This window comes from Panthera tigris, chromosome D4 (genome assembly GCF_018350195.1).
Source record: "Panthera tigris isolate Pti1 chromosome D4, P.tigris_Pti1_mat1.1, whole genome shotgun sequence".
Classification (NCBI taxonomy): domain Eukaryota; kingdom Metazoa; phylum Chordata; class Mammalia; order Carnivora; family Felidae; genus Panthera; species Panthera tigris.
The window spans coordinates 1,822,566-1,842,771 of record NC_056672.1 but is presented as its reverse complement, the minus strand read 5'-3'; the positions used below and the strand labels follow the sequence as shown (position 1 = coordinate 1,842,771).

The window sequence follows — 20,206 nt, the reverse complement described above, 5'->3', positions numbered from 1 at the left end:
CCCGGGGTGGCGGCCAGGATCTGTCAGAATTCCCGGGGGATGACTTCCGGGCACACCAGCGGCGCCCTCGCGGGAGGTGACAGGCCCAACCCTTTCTGAAACTCTGTGATTAACTCGAGGGTTCTGCGTCGTCGGGTTAGTTTGCGAATGCCAGTTGTCAAAGCTCTCAACTGCTAAAAAAATCTCCTGAAGCAGGAAGACAGACGTGTGGTGGGGGAGGCCCTGCTCCGAATGGGCGGTGGCCACAAAATCCACGCGTGAGTCAGAGTCCAGAAAAACAGTGTTTGACTCTTACCAAGTAATGTTTAGAGACAGAACCGAGCAGGGAATGTGGGGCATCTGCTCACAAGCAGATTTTCCCAAATCATCCCTCAGAAATCCCCGGGGCGGGGAACATTTAAAATCAGAAATGCGTTTCAATTCCTGTAAAGAGTTCAGATTGTGGAAACAAAGCTCTGGCTGCACAAACATCGCCACCCACGGAGGCTCCTGGAGCATTCGAGCTGCCTGTTTCCTTGTAACTCTGAAGAGCAGCACAGCCACGACGTGGGCACACGCGTGTTGTCCACGTTCAAATGCAGCTGCAGCCCCAGCGTGCCTGGAACAGAATGTCTCGGTCCCTCCCAGAGGACACTCACATGGCCGCTCCAACGCTCCTCCCTCCTCTGACGAATACGGTCTATTTTCTGTATTTTCTGTAGGAGCCTCACTGAGGGAAGATCAGTGTAAACAGCGCACCTGGGGAACGTGTGACACGAACGCACCCGTGAAACCAACACCACGGTCCCTGTTGTGAGTGCATCTCTTCCCCGGGGCGGCCGCATCCGTGCTCGGTCACCACAGGTTACTCTGAATCTCCTACTTTGATGTACACGGGATCGCACACGGTGCGAACTCCTGTTGTCAGGCTTCTTCCACTCGGCACCGTGAGTCATTCCCGCTGTGAGTCACTGATAGTTCACGCCCTCTTCCTGCCGCGTGGCACTCCTCGTGTGGCTCCACCACCGTGGCGTTTTCCATTTACCTGTTCATGGACAAGTGTGCTGTTTCCAGGGTGTGGTGTTCCCAACAGAGCTGCTGCACATCGTCTGCAGGGACACCTGTGCAGGTGTCTGCAGGGACGCGTACATTTTGTTCCCAGGGACAAATGCCTAGGGAAGGCATGGCTGGATCACACAGTAGCTACCCGTTTCATTTCTGAAGCCACTCCCAAACTGCTTTCCAAAGTATATGCCGTTTTGCGTCCCTGCTACAGTGTACGTGAGTTCCCCTTTCTCCCCATCTACCCACACTTGGTGTGGTTTTGCTCATTTCAGCATGTCACGGGGTGTGCAGGGACCCCTCACTGTGGCTGTCATTGACATTGCTATTATTTCACTCCAGTTACACAACATACGGTGTAATATTACATTCAGGTGTACAATGTGGTGAGATTCAGCACTTCCATAACACCCAGAGTTCATCACACATGCCCTCCTTAATCCCCATCACCCACCTAGCCCATCCCCTACCCACCTCCCCTCTGGTAACCATGTTTGTTCTCTATAGTTAAGAGTCTGTTTCTTGGTTTGCCTTTCCCCCACTTTCCCCATTTGTTTCTTAAATTTCACATGAATGAAATCATAGGTCTTTCTCTATTTCACTAGGTGAATATAATAGAAATAATACATTCTAGCCCCATCCATGTTATTGCAAATGAAAAGATTTCATTCTTTTTGACGGCTGAGTAATACTCCATTGTGTATATAAACCACATCTTCTTTATCCATTCATCAGTCAGTGGACATTTGGGCTCTTTCCATAGTTCAGCTATTGTTGATAGTGCTGCTATAAACACTGGGGTGCACGTGTGCCTTCGAATCCGTACTTTTGTATCCTTTGGATAAATACCTAGAAGTGTTATTGCTGGGTCATAGGGTACTTCTATTTTTAGTTTCTTAAGGAACCTCCATACTGTTCTCCAGAGCGGCTGCACCAGTTTGCATTCCCACCAACAGTGCAAAAGGGTTCCCTCTTCTCCACGTCCTCACCAACACCTGTTATTTCTTGTGTTGTTAATTTTAGCCGTTCTGACAGGTGTGAGGTGGTTATCTCACTGTGGTTTTGATTTGTATTTCCCTAATGATGAGTGATGTTGAGCATCTTTTCATGTGTCTGTTGGCCATCTGGATGTCTCCTTTGGAAAATGTCTATTTATATCTTCTGTCCATTTCTTAAGTGGGTTGTTTGGTTTTTGGGTGTTGAGTTTGACATGTTCTTTATAGATTTTGGATACTAACCTTTTATCCGATAGGTCGTTTGCAAATATTTCTCCCATTCCATTGGCTGCCTTTTAGTTTTTGTTGGTTGTTTCCTTTGCTGTACAGATTCATTTGCCTTTCTATGACTAATAATACTTAGCACCTTTTCATTGACTTATTTGCCAATTATGTATTTTTGGTGGCGTATTCAAATCTTTAGCACTTTTATAACTTTGGACTATTTTTTCTTTTACCTTGTTGCATTTTGAGAGGTTTCAGATAGTCCTTTATCAGATATATGCTTTGCAGAGTCTCTCCTAGTCTATAGGCTTGGTCTTTTCATTTTCTTAACAGTGCCTTTTGAAGAGAAGTTTTTAATTTGGTCTAGTCTAATCTATCAACTTATTCTTTAATGGTTTGTACTTTAGCTGTTGTATTCACCAAATCTCTGATTAACCTAAGATCACAGATCTTCTCTTAGGAAGTTTATAGTTTTATATTTTACACTTAAAAGTTGATTTTTCTAAGGGGTGCCTGGGTAGCTCAGTCAGTTAAGCATCTGACTCTTGATTTCAGCTCAGTTCATGATCTCATGGTTCATGGGATTGAGCCCCGCATTAGGCTCTGCGCTGACAGGGTGCAGCCTGCTTGAGATTTTCTCTCTCTCTCTCTGCCCCTCCCCTGTTCGTGCACATGCTCTCTAATAAACTTAAAAAATAAAATGACAAAAGTTGATTTTTGTAGATAATGCAAAGTATGGATCCAATGTTAATTTTTTTTAATGTTTATGTTTGAGAGTTTATTTTATTTTAAGCATGAGTTGGGGAGGGGCAGAGAGAGGGAGACACAGAATCCGAAGCAGGTTCCAGGCTCTGAGCTGTCAGCACAGAGCGACGCAGGGCTTTAACCCATGAACAGTGAGATCATGACCTGAGCAGAAGTCCCATGCTTAACTGACTCATCCACCCAGGTGCCCCCAAGGTTTTGTTTTTTTTTTCAAATTGTTGTTTTGCATATAAATACCCAATTGTTCCAGCACCCTTTGTTAAGAGCCTGTCCTTTCCCTGCATTGCCTTTTCACCTTTGTCAAAACTCAGGTGTCCATGTGCCTGTGGGTCTCAATCCGGACTACGTTATTCCATTGATGTAACTACCTATCTTTATATGAGCACCACACAGTTTTGGTTAGTGCAGCTTTATAATAATTCTTGAATCAGTTAGTGTTAGCCTGCTAACTTTGTTATTTTCCAAAGTTCTTTTGGCTGTTTAGGTCCTTTGCCTTCCCATGTGAATTTCAGAATCAGTTTGTCAATTTCTACAAGAAAACCTAGCTTGGGCTTTGATTAGGATTGTATGGAATCTAGAGATCAACCTGGATGGAATGGACATATTAACAATCTTGAGTCCTCCAACTCACAAACAGGTGTATCTCCATTGTTTTTGGTCTGTCGAAGTTTCTCTTGGAAATATTCTGTAGTTTTCAGTGTGCAGGTGTAGTGAGTTGAATCATGCCACTCACCCTGACCCCCCATTATGTCCATGTCCTAGTCCCCGGAGCCTGAGAACATGAGTTTATTTGGAAACAAAGATCTTTGCAGTTGTACTCGAAGGTCTTGGAATGAGGAGATCATCCTAGGCTATCCTGATGGGCCTAGATCCATTGACAACAGTCCTTGTAAGAGCTCCACAGAGGACAGAGAAAAAGGAGAAGGCAGTGTGAAGATGGAGGCACAGATGGGCATGACGTGGCCACAAGCCACGAAACGCCATGGGACACCTGTGGCTGGCAGATACTGAAAGAGGCAGGAAGGACACTCCCCTAGAGCCTCTGGAAGGAGCATGCCCCATCAACACCTTGATTTCAGACGCCTGGCCTCCAGAGCTGTCGGAGCCGGAACAAGTTTCTGTTGCCGCGAGCTCCCGGCTCGTGATGATGTGCTGTTGTGGCGCTGGGAGACGACACAGCAGGTGGCTCACTCTTCTGTGCAATTCATCTGCCAGCATTTGATGCTCAGGTACCCGTCATTGTTCTAGGTCAGGTGCTTCGCTGCCAGTGCACAGAGAGGCACTGGCTTTCGTGAACCAGTCTGGCACCCGTCTGCTTCACTGAACTCGCGGAATGTTCCACAGCTGTTTCCACAGATTCTACCATGTTGTTTACATGGATCACGTCTGAGAATAAAAATAGTTTTACTTTTCCCTCTGAATGCCTCGTATTTCTTTTCCCTGCCTGATCACAACAGCCAGATCTGCCAGCACAGCGTGGGCAAGGCTGGGGGCAGCCCTCCCTGGGTTGTTCCCGGTCTGAGGGGCACTGTGCTCCCCTCCTGTCCGCTACCCTGTTCTTCCTTTTACCCACATGTGCTGATCCCTTCTGTGTGCCAGGCACACAGGCTGTGGAAGGATCATGGAGGAGAAGAAAGAACACTGACAGGCAGAGCACCATGTGTTTAAATGCTGTAGGAGACACTCACATAGGTGCACTAGCACTTGAGAGGAACTACAAACAGCCCAGAACACGTGATAATATAACTCACACCTGCCGAGTCTGGCAAAAACCAGGAACGCAGCCAGTACTAAGTGTCGACAAGGCCGCCGAGCAACGGGAACGTTCATAAGCGGACGCTATCGTTTTTAGAAACACTCTGTCACTGCGTAGGAAACCATGTGTGCCTTACGGCCCATAAATTCCACTCAAAACTCCACAGCCCAGAAAGACTTCCAACTGGGTCCCGAGTGCTTGTATTTATGCACAAATATAAACCGTCCAAGTGTCCACTCCAGGCCAGAGGAACGAAGCGTGGGGTGTCCACACAGCGGGCTGCCACGCAGCTGTAGCATCACACATCAACACAGATAAACTTGAGGAGCATGTTGAACAAAATCAGCAAGTCACGGGACAATACACTGCATTCTTCAATCTATATAAAGTGGAGACACCAGCAAAACCAAGCCATGTGCTGCCTGAGGTCACGGGATGAAGAAACACACACGAGGCGCGGTGGGAGCATCGAGTATACTGGTCAGCTTGGGCTGTGTAACAAAGACCACAGAGACGGCGGCTTAAACAACAGGGACTATCCTGTCACAGTCCTGGAGGCTGGAATTCGGGATGCAGGCATGGGCAATCTTCCTCACTCACTCAGTGGTCTCCCCTGAGACATCCCTCCTGCCATGTAGACACCATCTTCCCTGTGTCCTCACATGGGTCATCTGTCTGTGTGCATCTGGGTCCTCTTCTTATAAGGACAGCAGTCACACCGTCTTAGGGCCCACACATATGACCTCATGTTACTTTAATCACTTCAGTAAAGGCTCCATCTCCAAATAAAGTCACATTCGGGAGTTTTGGGGGTCGGCACTTCAGCACATGAATCCAGCCTGTGATACCCCTCCATCTTCTTGGGCTGTGTAGTCAGGTAGCTGAATTTAACTACAGTTAACATATTCTGTTCCAAGGAATCAGAGCTGAGTTTTGAAGGACATTTAGAATTCAGTGAGTCACAGTGCTGAGAATTAGGCTTCCAGCATTAGTTAAGAACATGCGCTAATCGTGGCTCCTGATGGAGGGCGAGTGACTGAATGGCTCCTGTGTGTCCCTGGCAACAGCGGAGGCCAAGCACTGAGTGGGCGCAGGCTCGCCGAGTTTCACACTGGTGTCTCCCACTTGTTTTGGAAGTCCACTGGGGGCATATAGAATATTCTTAGAAAATAATTGATCATCTAATCTAAACTTTGTTAAAATAATTCAGGAAATATCACCTACTTGTCTCAGGAACATTACATTTAATATTAGGTTGAACTATATAAAATGGCCGTATTTGATCATTTTTGACCTGCAGGCTTTTCTACCTGGTTCAATCTAATTCAATGTCTAAGTTTTTTATTTTTATTTTTTATTAAAAGAATTTTTTAATATTTATTTTTGAGAGAGAGAGAGCGAGCGAGCGAGCACATGAGTGGGGGAGGGACAGAGAGAGGAGGGAGATACAGAATCAGAAGCAGGCTCCAGGCTCTGAGCTGTCAGCACAGGGCCCGACACAGGGTTCAAGACCATCTGAGACCATGATCTGGGCTGAAATCAAGAGTTGGACACTTGACTGAGCCATCTAGGTGCCTCAGTGACTGGACTTTTTTTTTTTTTTTTTTAAGTTTTATTTATTTATTTTGAGAGAAAGAGAGAGAGCCAACAGGGGAGGGGCAGAGAGAGAGGGGGACAGAGGATTTGAAATGGGCTCCGTGATGACAGCAGAGACCCCGATGTGGGGCTCAAACTCCCAAACCGTGAGATCATGACCTGAGCCGAAGTCGGACGCTCAACTGACGGAGCCACCCAGGCACGTCTGGATGTTTTAAATGATGGCTGAGAATGAAGGATTCCCAAAGCTACACTACTCAATGGTTCCACTGTGATTATTTACAAATCAGTCTTCGTGTCAGTGTTGGGCTAATCAGAGACCCGCTCATGCCTAAAAGCGTAAGTAAAACATAATGCACACCTGCATAACAGGATTTGTTGCATTTTTCTCTTGCCATGTTATCTGTAAACAATTTTCAACCATCTGGTATCGAGTAGACTCTTTTAAATAAGGTGATACTCTTTAGCCACATTCATAAAAATAAAAAATCCAAAGGGAATATCATCTTTGATTTACTTGCCCTGAAAATATATCAATATTGTTCATTTGGAACAACAACAAGAACAAAGAGGTCTTGAGGAAACGATCAGTTTCCATCAATTCCCAAAATTACTTGGGGGCCTTCAGACATCAAGAACTTGGGGCAAGCACTTTGTCTGCTGCGTACTGGCTCTGGAGATTTCTTCGGACATCTAGAGAACTGGCTGAAACAGGACACAAACACGTGCAGAAGCAGGTGTCCCCCATTCAAGAGCAAACAGAAACTTCGATGACGTATGACACGTGGTTTCTTGTGGACCCCGGTCTTCTTGAGGTTAAGACCGGGAAGCTGGCTGAAGACACGACTCGGCACATCACAGCGTGTCTCTGAGTTCTGCAAACAGAGCGGTCTGGAAACCAGTAGCACCAGCGAGCTCTTGGACAGGAAGTCCCGCGCTTCCCAAGTGTGATATGCTGAGATCACATGACAGCACCACGGCAGCCCAGCCTGCTCCAGAGGATGGAGACCATTGCTAAGTCACAAACAACACGATGCTCTATGGTGCCACCACAGAGCCCAATGCTGAAAGGGCCCTGCGGTCCCTGCCGGGCACGCCACACACAGGTGGCTTTGGGGGGAAGAGCATGGGGTCTGGGGTCCGTCAGACCAGGACTCCTTCATCAGGCAAGTGTGAACAATACTTCTCTCTGGCCTGAGGCAGAGCGCGTGCGCGGCCATGGCGGTCAGTTCTGGATGTGTGCGCTCTTGGCCCTGGAGCTGAATCCCCCACCCCGGAGGTCCTTCCTTTGGGCTACAGAGAACTCCTCACCCACTCCAATACAGGAAAGGCAGGAGCCCCGCTGACCTCAAGACCCCCCTCACTCCTTCCTCCTGGAGCCCTGCTCCCCTCCCACCCCGACCTGCTCGTCTGGAACCAGCAAAGTCTGGGCTGACCACAGCCCACAGGGTCATCTCCTCCCAGGGCACCTCCGTATCGTCAGGGTCTCAACAGCTCCAAGCTAAAGACATACGAGCCTTATGGTTTGTTGTTTGCACTTTTATTCGAATAAATACAAAACCTGGAGACAGCCTGGTTTACCTGTCCCACCAGCCTCCTCAGGCTGGCGTGAGGCCGTGGTCACATTGTGGCTGCGCGGGATCCGTCCTCTAACCTGACCATTGCAGACACAGGCCAATAGCCACTTGTCGAATGAACCCTGCTGGCCCTTGTCCACGTGACACTGACAGACATGTGGGTAAACATCTTTTTGGGTAAAAAACATATTTTTATAATGTACCTTTGGATAAAATGTTATCTTTTCTCCCCTTTCCCAGATCAGGCACTTAAAAATGAGAAATCTCAGCAACAGGCAACCCAGTTCATTAAAATTCACTGGATCTGGTTTCCCAAGAAAATTCAAACAGTGTAGGAGGAAACGGCATTCAGCATCTGCCGCCAGAGTCAGTAAGAGCCATAATGACTAAAACGTTTCTGATGTGCCAGTGCCGGCTTCAGAGATGCAGGAGTTGGAGAATCTCATCCAAGGTTAGTCTCGCTTCCCCCAAGTTTCTGTCTCTAAAATTACGTGACAGCTTTAGTGTGAAACTGGTTTGATTAGTATCACATCTGTTGGGAAAAACGATCACCCTGTGTGGCCTGGCCTCTGATAACCGCACACATTTGTTACAGCCTCAACTGCTGAATGACAGCTCGGTCCACAAAGAACCCGTTAGGCAGTTACTAGTCAGGCAACAAATAGTTTACTTACTTCTTAACTAAAGCCCATATGGTGAATGCAGGCTACGTGCTCACATTTCAGTTTAAGAATCTTAATTTTCCTAGTGAAAAGTGGCAGAAGACAGGGCCCTAGGGCAGCGGGGTCTGCAGAAGGACGGAGGTGGGAGGTACGGGCTGCGTGGCCCTCACACCGTCAGCACAGTGCCTGCCTGGGCCTGATGCCTGATCCGTGCGGCCCTCACACCTCACACCGTCAGCACAGGGTCTGCCTGACCACTTCCTGCGAAGACGCTGTTTGGAGAGAGTAAGGCTGGATGTGTGGAGAGATCAGCAAGGCCATCTGGAGGCCCGAGTCTACTTCCTACAGTAAAAAAAATCCCAACCACCTCACGACCACCCTTAACACAAAACTAAATCACTCCAAAAAATAATACACTTTGAAACCCTTTGACACATTTATAAAAAGAAAAAACAAAAAATTTCCAAATTAAAAAAATCCCTTAAAAATGTTATCAATCGCCTTCTTATTAACAAATACAAAATAGTTGAAGACACTTTGTGACTTCCTCAGGTCATGGATCAGGCTCACGGATCCACAGTGAAGTTTTACTGCTAAAATTACCTACTTGGTAAAAACTCCAGCAAGAGCTCCATCAATAAAATAACTGTTTTGGAAAGAAGAATTACAACTTTTTCCAAAATGTCAAAAAGAATAAAGATGTAAACACCGTGTACTTAACATATTAACACAATATTAATTCAGTTAAATAAATACAAGAAAGTGGCACCAACATTATGGCAATTTTTCAACACAAAAATGTAGCTCAAGGGTATTTTAAAATAAATAATCGCTCACAACAGAAATGAGTGTTCTTTGCACAAACCAAGAGTGTCTGAGATAAAGTGCTGGGACCCGAAACGGCTCCACACCCCCCTTCCTGTTCATCTGTACGCACGAACGCCGCCTGGGTCTCCGGGTCTGGAGTGTCCGCCGCGGGGAGGCGTCACTAAACGTCCGGCTGAGGGCCATCTTTTGTCATTTTCCCTTTCTCCTCCAGTGTGTGCTTAAATATTTTCTTTAGGGTGTCGTAAACTATTGGTCCATTTTCAGAGTCAAAATTAACCTGGTGACAAAGAATATATGGATTCAGGACACCGTAACAGAATTTTAATCAGCCTGTTTTGGTAGGAAAGAAAGGGGGTGGAGAAAACCTGACTTACAAACACAGTTATATTCAACTAAACACACACAACTCACGTCCCACGTTAATTATGACCGAGAGACTGTATGAGAACTGTTGCCTGTGCCAAAGGCAAACTTATGAATGAAAACAAAAGATTCAATCCAGTGCCTGGACAGGTCCACTCACTGAGGCAGGGCAGCCACGGGGGCGGAGTGGTGAATCTGACACTAACTGCTGCTGGCACAGGGAAGAGCACAACAGCCGCACGGCGGCACCGCAGCCACCTGACAGGGAGCCCGGCTTTCCACCTGCCAGCCATGCTGCGTCAGCTCGCAGCCGACCTCCGCGACACGGGACTGACCCCCCCCCCCCCGCCACCTTAGCACTTCCGGGAGGAGCTGGCAGAGGCTCGCGGCTTCATCTGCCACACAGAAAACTGTCCCAGAAGCCAGCCAGCTCACCCCTTGGTGGGGAGGTACCGTGTCCGTGCTCATGGACTGTTTGCCCGTGTTCACCGGGACACAGGGTTGAGTGATGGTAGGACACAGAACGGGACACCTCCACCCACACCCACACCCACAGAAACGAGCCACCCGGTCAGTAACCCCTCCTCCGGAGGGGGTGCAGGAAGGCTGTGCCCGGCTAGCACATCTGTGGACACAAGACCACCGGCTCAGAGACAAACAAGTCTACGACTCCGGACAGTGTGTGCGTCCCAATCACGGGGCCCCTTGCCCTCCACATCCCCATCCTTGACGAGGTGGGGGTGACGCGCAGCGGCCCAGGCGGAGGCCACGCACACAAGGGCTTTGCATCACAGCCGATGACTCCAGGCTTAGGTGACCCCAGTGTTTGATGAGGGGCCGCAGCGGGCCTGGAAAGCTCTGGACAAAGGGTACCAGGACCTTCCTCATATGGCTGCAGCTGCTGCACAGCTCTCCTCAGAGAGCCAGCCCTGGACAAGAGCGGTCGGGGCCCCTGCTCACAAGACCATGCACCCGGGGAGACACCCAACATCTCCCAACCTCTTTACAGTTGGGTTTGCAACAGCTGCTATGTTTAACTTTTCATTAGGATCCTCTAAAAGGCCAACAGAAATTGTACAGAATTCCCACCACTTTTAGAGAAACAAACACTAATAATTTTTTTCAATTAAATTCAGAAAGGAAATCATACTGTCTATCCTACCTGCAAAGACTTCTCATTAACCTTAGTAGTGGTTTGAATTGTTCACTTTGCTAAGCATCCAGCTAAGCCCTCCCCAAGGGCAGGTGGCCTCACGGTCCCTGAAGACATAAATGCAGATGTGAAGGACCATGCACCCTGGGTCTGAGCCACTGGCTCTGGAAACTGTCAACAAGAGACCAGGAGACCAGGGTGGTCAGTGCCACAAAGACCCCGCGGGTAACGAGGAAGCTGCAGGAAGGACAGCACCTTGGAGAGCGGAGGGGAAGACGCTGTGATCGCGGACAAACATAACTAGTGTCGTCACTAACATTTACCACAGATGCTGTCACTGAAAAGCGGGACTCTTTGTTTAATGACGTTTCCACATGGCCTATGAGAGGCTGCAGGGTAAGGGGTGCCTTTTCCCCTGGCATGGACCTGGCTTCTTGCTTCAGCCAGGAAGCACTGCTGTAAGCCAAAAGGGCGTACATACGAAGGAACCTTTTCTTTCACTTTCTTTTTTTTTTAAGTATTTTTTTTTTTTTTTTACATTTATTTTTGAGAAACAGAGTGAGACAAAGTGTGAACGGGGGAGGGGCAGAGAGAGTAGGAGACACAGAATCTGAAGCAGGCTCCAGGCTCTGAGCAAGCGGTCAGCACAAAGCCCGACGCAGGGCTTGAACCCACGAACTGTGAGATCATGACCTGAGCCGAAGTCGGACGCTCAACCGACCGAGCCACCCAGGCGCCCCTAAAGTTTTTTTTTTAATGTTTATTCTTGAGAGAGAGAGCACGAGCGAGAGAGGGGCAGACCGAGAGGGACACAGAATCTGAAGTAGGCTCCAGGCTCTGAGCCGTCAGCACAGAGCCTGACGCGGGGCTCGAACTCACGAGCCGTGAGATCATAGCCTGAGCTGGAGTCGGTCCCTTAACCGACCGAGCCATCCAGGTGCCCCTCTTTCACTTTCTGCTTAGATTTGCTAACAGGACAGGGGACCGGGCCATCAATGGCGGATGCGGGATTCTCAGGGGCCGGTTACTTGTTTATGCCCAAGGCAGAACTCCTCCACCAGAAAAGACTCTCTGACTCCTACCAGGCATGTGATTTAGAAGTATTTTCTCAATATCCAAGTGCTTCTCTATCAAAGCTCTCTGTTCCAGCATTCTTCAAAAAGTTCAGCTCTTTCTGATAGCACTGTTGGGAAATTAATATATTTTGGCTAAAGTCTACAACTACATTTGAGAAATGTCAAACACACTTCCATTAAGGAAAAACAGCTGAAAGTTTTATTTCAGAGCAGGTGAGTGACCTCTGGATTATGCCCCCTGCGGCGTGTGACCCACCTTGGTGAAGGCTTTAATGGCGCGGGCAAGGATGGCCTCCTCCACATCCGCAGGGATGGGCTGCAGGTTCACAATGCAGTGCAACACGCAGAGAATGGTCTGGTGCTGGCCCTGTGTTTGCAGAAATCAAAATCAAAATCAAAATCAAAATCAAAATCAAAATCAAAATCAAACTCAAACTCAAACAAGCGGTTTGAAAAATGCCTCAAGAAATAAACTCAAAGCAACTGCAGAGCCAGGAACTGGTTGTGACCAAGTACTCATAACCTCTGATACTGAACGACCTACCAAGGGCTCTACCGATATTCACTGTTGGGTGTTAGTGTCATCTGAAAAGCTTTCAGGAGATAAAATCCAAGCTGCCGAGTTATTATACAGAGTAAAACTGAATATGCACGCAAGTGTCATTGCAGATCAAATGTCTTCCTTGCCGTGAACAGAGACGATCCGCTTATTTCTGGACAAAACTGGTTCTGTGCAGCTACCGAATGCTGACTTAGCACTGGGATAGACAGGAGGACCAGCACGGGGGACAGACAGACAGTGCTGTGGCCTCCAGCAGTGCGCCAGCTGGAACCTCAGGGGAAGGACGGGGGGTGTCTGGCTTGACCCCCCGGGGGCTGTTCACTTCAGAGAAGCAAAGGAGACACCTCAGCACTGGAAGAACTTGCGCCCAGTACAGGCGCCCCTGCTGTGGCTTCTGAAATCTACTGTAAGGACCTGATCTGAAACGCAGAGGACCCGCAAGCAGAACTCAACATTACAGGGCTGTGTGGAGGGGTAACAACTTGAAATAACGTAAGTGCCCTGCATACGGGGATGGCAGTGAAGGCCGTGGAACCCGGGGCGGGTGCCGTGTGACAGATGGGCGCGAGCTTTGTGCCAGATCAGAGTTCGAGTCCTGCTCTATACACGCTGCCCCTCTTCCCTATAAGGTGGGGCTGTACTCTGTCTGGGCCGTGGAGGCGAACAAAGCTGAAAACGGAAATTATGACCCAGTGAGGGCCTGGCCGACGCCCCAGGGGTGACCTCCCCCTGTCTCCCCTCCAGGTTCATCTCTGTCAGGCAGCTGCTCAGAGGGCAGCCTGGCAAATGGACTCCAGACACGGGGCGTGCTCATCTATAAGGTCGCGTGCGAGCGTGTGTGTCTGAAACATGAAATATGAAGTTGTTTCTGAAAGGATTTGCAGCTTCTTAACAAATGTTTGAAAGAAAGGACTTGAAAATGTTCAAAGTGGTGTTCCTAGAATCATGGGTATTTTCCCTTTTTGGTTTTGCATCTTCTTTTTAAAAAAAAATTTTTTTTTTAACATTTATTTATTTTTGAGACAGAGAGAGACAGAGCATGAACGGGGAAGGGTCAGAGAGAGAGGGAGACACAGAATCCGAAACAGGCTCCAGGCTCTGAGCAGTCAGCACAGAGCCCGATGCGGGGCTCAAACTCACGGACCGTGAGATCATGACCTGAGCCGAAGTCGGACGCCTAACCGACTGAGCCACCCAGGCGCCCCCGGTTTTGCATCTTCTAAGTGTTATGCTGGGTGTGCATCTCTTCCCGCCTTGGAAAAACCTAAATGAGCCCCAGATATGGGATTCGGCACAAGTTCCCTTTTCCGCGAGAGTTCTGAGCACAAAGCCCGCACTTTGTGGGCCTTGGTTAACTTATCAACTGGCCAACAGCCTCTTACCTTCTCTAACAAAAACAACGCTTCTGCGGCCTCTGTGCGGCTGCCAGCCAACATGTCCACGTCCTCCTTGGTTATCACAGGCTCCTTCAGCTGCTCCACCCAAGACCACATTAAACTGCACAGGATGGAAGGGTCCCTTTCACCACATATTCTTTCCCAAGCTCCGTCTCGGGAATTCAGTTCTTTCTAAAAAGAAGAGAACAAAGAGGAAGAGAACGAGGGAGAGGAAGGAGAGAAAGAGAGGGAGAAGGAGAGGAAGAATGAGAGGGAGAGGGAGAGGGAGAAGGAGAGGGAGAAAGGGGAGGGGAGGGATGGAGAGGACAGGGAGAAGGGTAAAAGGGGAGGGAGAGGGGGGAGGGAGAGAGGAGAGGAGAGGGGGAGAGGAGAAGAGGGAGGGGGAGAGGAGAAGAGGGAGAGGGAGAGGAGAAGAGGGAGAGGGAGAGGAGAAGAGGGAGAGGGAGAGGAGAAGAGGGAGAGGGAGAGGAGAAGAGGGAGAGGGAGAAGGGGAGGGGAGAGGGAGAAGGGGAGGGGGGAGGGAGAAGGGGAGGGGGGAGGGAGAAGGGGAGGGGAGAGGGAGAAGGGGAGGGGAGAGGGAGAAGGGGAGGGGAGAGGGAGAAGGGGAGGGGAGAGGGAGAAGGGGAGGGGAGAGGGAGAAGGGGAGGGGAGAGGGAGAAGGGGAGGGGAGAGGGAGAAGGGGAGGGGAGAGGGAGAAGGGGAGGGGAGAGGGAGAAGGGGAGGGGAGAGGGAGAAGGGGAGGGGAGAGGGAGAAGGGGAGGGGAGGAGAGGGAGAAGGGGAGGGGAAGAGGAGGGGGAGGAGTGGAGAGGGGAAGAGAAGAGGGACAGAGGGGAGGGGAAAGGGGTAGGTAGGAGAGTGAGAGGAGGGGAAGGACAGGGGGAAGAGGAGAGGAGGGAGAAAAGGGGGAGTGGGAGCGGAGGGGTGAGGAAGAGGAGGAGGGAGGGGGTAAAGGGAGAGGGAGAGGTGAGGAGGGAGAGGTGAGGAGGAAAGGGAGGGGAGGGGATGGGGAGGGAGAAAAGGAATAGGGTGGGGTGAGAAGGGAATAGGGGAGAGGGAGGGGAGGGGAAGGAGAGGGAAATGAGGAGGAGGAGGGGTGAGAAGGGAAAGGGGAGGCGGAGAGGGAGGGACAGAGAGGCAGCACCACTGAGGTTTGAAGGCCCTCAGGCTGTCCACGAGTGACAGTCCCGGGCTCCAGGCTGTGGATCGGGACCTTCCCAGTGCCCCCACCAGCAGGTGGCACACTGGGCTGAGACACTGAATCTCTCTGAGCCTCAGTTTCGGTCTGTGAAGCTGGGGGCCCTGCATGTTGGGCCGATTTAGCTTAAGGTCTGCTCAAGAACCAGCCCCCCACCCCCCACCCCCAACCACAGAGGGAGGGTTGGCCTCAGCGCTAAGCTCTGCACCCCACCCTGAAACCACAGAAACTGTTCAGGAAGAGGGAGAGGGAGCCTTCCTTTTCAGGGTGCTTGGAACAAAGCAGAAATACTCACCGCAATGAAGCGGAACGGCAGAGGAAAAAGCGTGACTGAGAGCACATCTGCGTTACCCTGGGTGAGAAGAGCTCCGACTAAACCTCCCAAGACGGCCCCAGCAAAGAGCTTAGAAGGCGACAAGCGGGGCAAATGCACTTCTTTCCAATTCCCTTCCGGAGTCCCATGTGAACACGGGACAAGCCCGCGTTCTGAGATCCGATGGGGGGAGTGACCAGAAGTCTTGCCCACACCCCAAACGCCTGCAGGCGGCTTTAAATGCTGACCTCACAGAGAGCAGGGAAAAGAAGAGTTTTAACTTCTGATGGGGTTCAGACCTAGGTTTCAGTCAATACGGTGCGTGTGTGCTACAGTAATATGCATAATACTTGCCACATGCATTCATTCACCGTCCTTGGAGGCCCAAAGGGCACACGTGCAGCCCAGGGGAGGGGGCCCTCGCTCAGAGGTCCGAAGTGAGAAGGGGGCACACAGCATTCCCCGCGTTTGGCTGGACCCCAGACGTGAGGCTCCTGCCGCGCTGCTGCCGGGTCCCCCGGCTCCAGGTCCCTCTTCATTATCTCATAAAGAGGCCATGAAGTTCGGCTGTGGGGCCCCGTTCCCCGCCGATCACGTGCAGGGCAGATCTGGTGCGCAGTGTGACCAGAGGCTGGGCGGGACGGCACGAACCAAAGGCTCGCCCAGTAAAATGCCGTCACGTTGTCACGTTCTCTGACACGACAGAATGCAGTTCTCTGAGCTGCACCCGCGCAGCTGTGTTCGGCCACAGGACCCGACCCCTGTGACCCTTGATTTCCCGGTCTGTGATGCTTAACTCATGAGGACTGTTAAGTTAACAAAGAATCTGTGGGGTATCCCCTGCCTTACGGGTTCCTGCGAGAGCAGGTGACGTAACAGCAGATGAGGGGGAACAGGCAGCACTGTGTGGTCCAAATCACAGAATTCAACTAACTGGTCTTATTGCTCAAAGGTCCATGATGAAATCCAGAAAAGGAAACAGAGGGCAAGCCTATCTAAACCAAGGGCCTGTGTTCACCTCTAGGAAATGCTTTCACATGACAGTCCAGCCGCGCAGGGCTGGCCCACGAGGGGTCCTGCCACCAGCTCTGTGGCCCACGGCCACGTAAAGGAGGGGCCCACAGACTGAGCAAAAGGCTTGTTCAGTTTGGAGCGGAAAGAAAAGACTTCATGTTGTGGGAAATCCGTGTGTGTTAGGTATTCACTCGGCAAACACCCGTGGCTCTGATGACAACGAGCACTTGCTCTGCGGTGACACGGCCGTAAGCGGGTGCGAGGTTCCTTGCCTCAGCTTCCCACCTCTGCACCTGGAAGGTTCTGACCCTCCTGGAAAGTGCACGTGCCTTGCTTATTAACTTAGAATACACAGGAGCAGCTACGCGAATGATCTGTGGGACATTATGGGCTAAGGAGTCTAGATCCCACGGAGCCAGGCCTGTCAGCTCCACACCTGGGTGGTTTACTAGCTTCTGGTAACCATGTGGGAAGGCCTGCCTTTTGTCTACACTAGCTGCTCATGCCGGGTGAAGAGTACAGCTGATTTAAGACTGTGTTTCTAATGAAAGTGCACCACAGAAAGGGGTTAAAATTTCACGTTCCAACTTAAAAGCCAAGAAATGGACCCCAAAGACCCAAGGTCAAGAAAAAGTGACAGCACAAAGGCACTCCATGGCTGCTCCCGTCTGCTCTGTGGAATCACCCCCCACCCCCCCACCTCACTCAGCACTTGGGTCCACGACTCGGGGAAAGAACCTCTCTCCGTGGTTCTCCAGGTGCAGCTCCCTGACCTGAGTTCAGGTTAGAGATGCTCAGAGCGGCCCCCAGGCCAGGTCTCACAGGCCCAGCCAGAAGGAAGCCCCCCGCCTGACCCGTCAACGAGCACCCACACCCTGCTCACTCAAGCACCCTAAGTACTAGGCGCCGAGCCCTTTCTTTCACACACACACCGAGAAACCTCAAGTTCCAGAGTTAAGTGTTACACAAACAGGTCTTCAGATTCCTGTCGCACTTAAATTCGGTAAGTGTTTCCCACACATTAGTTAAGTGAAATAGAAGTACCTGCCACATCTCTACCTTCCTTTTCACTCCCTCCTCTTCTGCAAGCTCACTGAGATCTGCCAGGGCTTTGGCCGCCAGGACTCTCCTGGCTTCGGCACTCAGTTCAGCCTGCGAAGCAGCGTGCGCAGCGACCTCAGGCAGGTCTTTGCCTTCCCGGGCTGTGGGTCCAACCGAGGAGGGTACTTTGCAGAGGAAGTCACAGTCCCCGGGGCTGCGGGGAGTCTCAGAGCAGTGAGCGGCGGGAGCTCCACACAGACGGGGCGCTTGCTGGGGACAACGGTCCGGTTCCTGAGGGACATCTGCAAAGCTGGGTCTCACTGGATCCCCAGGGTTGTAGGGACCTGAAACCCCCGAGGAGAAGGTTCTACTCCGCTGCACTTCCTTCGCGGCAGTCTCCCTATGGAAACCCGGTGACCCCTCATCTCTGAGTCCTTCCAGGCCTCCAAATTTAGCTTGATTCCAGAAAGAGCATGTATTTCGGACCAGCGTTTCCTTACTCAGATCGAGCTGTGGAGACTGGGGGGTGTGACAGTGGCTTATGGGCTTCTGCTGTCTGGGGTTCTGGCCAAGCAAGGCTGCGGCAGGCCCCGTCCACGGAGCTGCCCCCTGCCCCAGAAGTGACTCAGCCCTCTTTAAGTCAGAGTCGCTGTAGCTGAATCGCCTTTTCAGAGGCGTCAGGGGCTGAAGGCACTCAACATTCCGCCTCTTCCAAAGAGGGTCAATCTGCTGTTCGCTGGAAAGAATCACATCCTGATTCTCAAAATCCACGGCCATTGCAGCGGGCGGCAAGGAGTCTGAGGCGTCACTGCCCTGCCTCAGTAACTCTTTGTCCAGCTGCATGGTGATCACCTCAGAAACAGTCTTTTCGATCTCCGCACACAGGCTGGGCCCCTCTGCCACGTCTTCTGTCGCCACTGGCCTGTTCTCAGCTAAATCCAGCAGCAGTTTGCAAACGAGGTGGATAATTTTGGGTACGTGTTTCAGAAGGCGGGCCTCATAACCGTGAAGCAGATGCCGCTGGCGAATCAGATACTGTGCTAAAGTAACGGCGTGTGCCTTGGGGTCACAGCAAGAGAATATATTGCGGAGAGGGATGAGAAACTGGGTAAATTCCCTTACACAGAGGAGCTGTCCTCGAGTTTGTATGGAATTGGGTCGCTTCGCCCGAACAAATATAATTGCTTGGTCAGCAGTCATTCTCGTGGCGAAAACCAAGTAACATGCTATCAAGACGCCTAGAGGTAAAGAGAAGATTGGTATGAAGAAGATTATCGTTTAGTTACCACTCTTTAAGATGTAAAACTTGAGTATGTGTTAGGAAAGCATATTAAGAATCATTTTAAGAGCCACTAGAACTTACTGGCTTCTTGTACAAGTGTTTACTCCCTGTCTGTATGTCACGTCTTCCCCTGAGAATCCAGTCATCTCTCTACCCAGAGAAGGACAGTGTGGGTGATGGGGATGGATGCAGGAGCGAGGGGGACCAAGAGAGTGTGGCAAGGGATGGGGGGACGAGGGGCAGGTGGCAAGGGGATGGGGGACGGGGGCGGGGGGGAGTGTGGTGGGGGGGACAAGGAAGTGAGAGGGGATGAGGGAGATGTGAGGGGAAGGTCCACCAAGGTGTGTGGACTGACTGGATGGGGTATTTTAAGGGTGTTCAGAGCAGAAAGCAGACCGTGGATTTGATGTGGTCCCCGTGGGGCTGGGGAACAGGAGGATCAGAGGCTGGACCACAATCCCTCCGTTATCACCCCTCCCTGCACACTTCCTTCCCACCCCTGCCAGCTTTGCCATCGGTTGTTGCCACATTCCCAGCCTGGCATTTTTCCTTTCTGGGTATTTTTTGCCTGGGCATTATTATTCATATTCAGTCTATTTCTGGACTTTTCGTCTATACTAATAGTACTTTTCTCCAAACCAAGATATAACTTTATTCTGTAAGTACTTGTTATTAAAGAAAACAAACTTAGCATTACAAACATTATACATTTGCATTAATTAATATCAAATTAAAATGAATAACATACTGGTGATAATTGATCAATTAATCCAACAATAACAGTTGAGTAATATCAAGATAAAAGGCAAATCAGAAGGCGTGCATGTGGTTCGCCAAGTCTGTTAAGCAAGCAGGACGGAGCCCCTGCCCTCCCAACGCTCCCAGGCACGTGGAGACCTGGGGGCTGGCGCACAGCTCAGGTGTCTGCTTGGACCAGGCTACAATTAAGATTCTAACCTTACGGTATTTGCTTTTGTAATAGTATCAGCACTACACTGAGATTTGCTGCATTTTTAAGTAAAATCATTGATTTTTACATAGAATTTGAAGCACAGATAGACTCCCATCACCACCCAAATCCTTCCAGCCCTGAATTCGAATCCTGGCTCTGCCACTTACTCAGCGTAGCAAACTACTTAACCTCCTTCAACGTGCACGTTGTTGCCAAAGACTTAAAAAAACAAAAGTGTAAAATGCCTAGAACGCACCAAATGAAACAATGCTTTCTATTCTCATTACTTTGGTTAAGGAAAATGCCATTTTTAAAATACATTAACTATTAAAGTGTTGGGGTTTTTTTTTTCCTTTGAAGAAGAAAAACCAGACGGATCGTTTAGTGAGCCGTGGAAACCCATCTGTTTACT

The 20,206-nt window shown here is 50.1% G+C and overlaps 1 protein-coding gene across 4 annotated transcripts in view; it reads right to left on the bottom strand.

Moving 5' to 3' along the window:
* Positions 1–7,896: 7,896 nt before the first annotated feature.
* Positions 7,897–20,206, bottom strand: part of PTPDC1 (protein tyrosine phosphatase domain containing 1) — a 64,073-nt gene continuing 51,763 nt past the window's right edge. For 3 of the 4 annotated variants that reach the window (XM_042964313.1, XM_042964310.1, XM_042964312.1), the window contains 4 exons: positions 17,564–18,798; positions 13,982–14,167; positions 12,294–12,404; positions 7,897–9,722 (listed from right to left, as the gene is read on the bottom strand). In XM_042964313.1, the coding sequence (XP_042820247.1) occupies positions 9,606–9,722; positions 12,294–12,404; positions 13,982–14,167; positions 17,564–18,798 (1,649 nt within the window). In that variant the 3' untranslated portion in view covers positions 7,897–9,605. The remainder of the gene's footprint in view (positions 9,723–12,293; positions 12,405–13,981; positions 14,168–17,563; positions 18,799–20,206) is intronic. The other variant, XM_042964311.1, reaches the window with a different exon arrangement.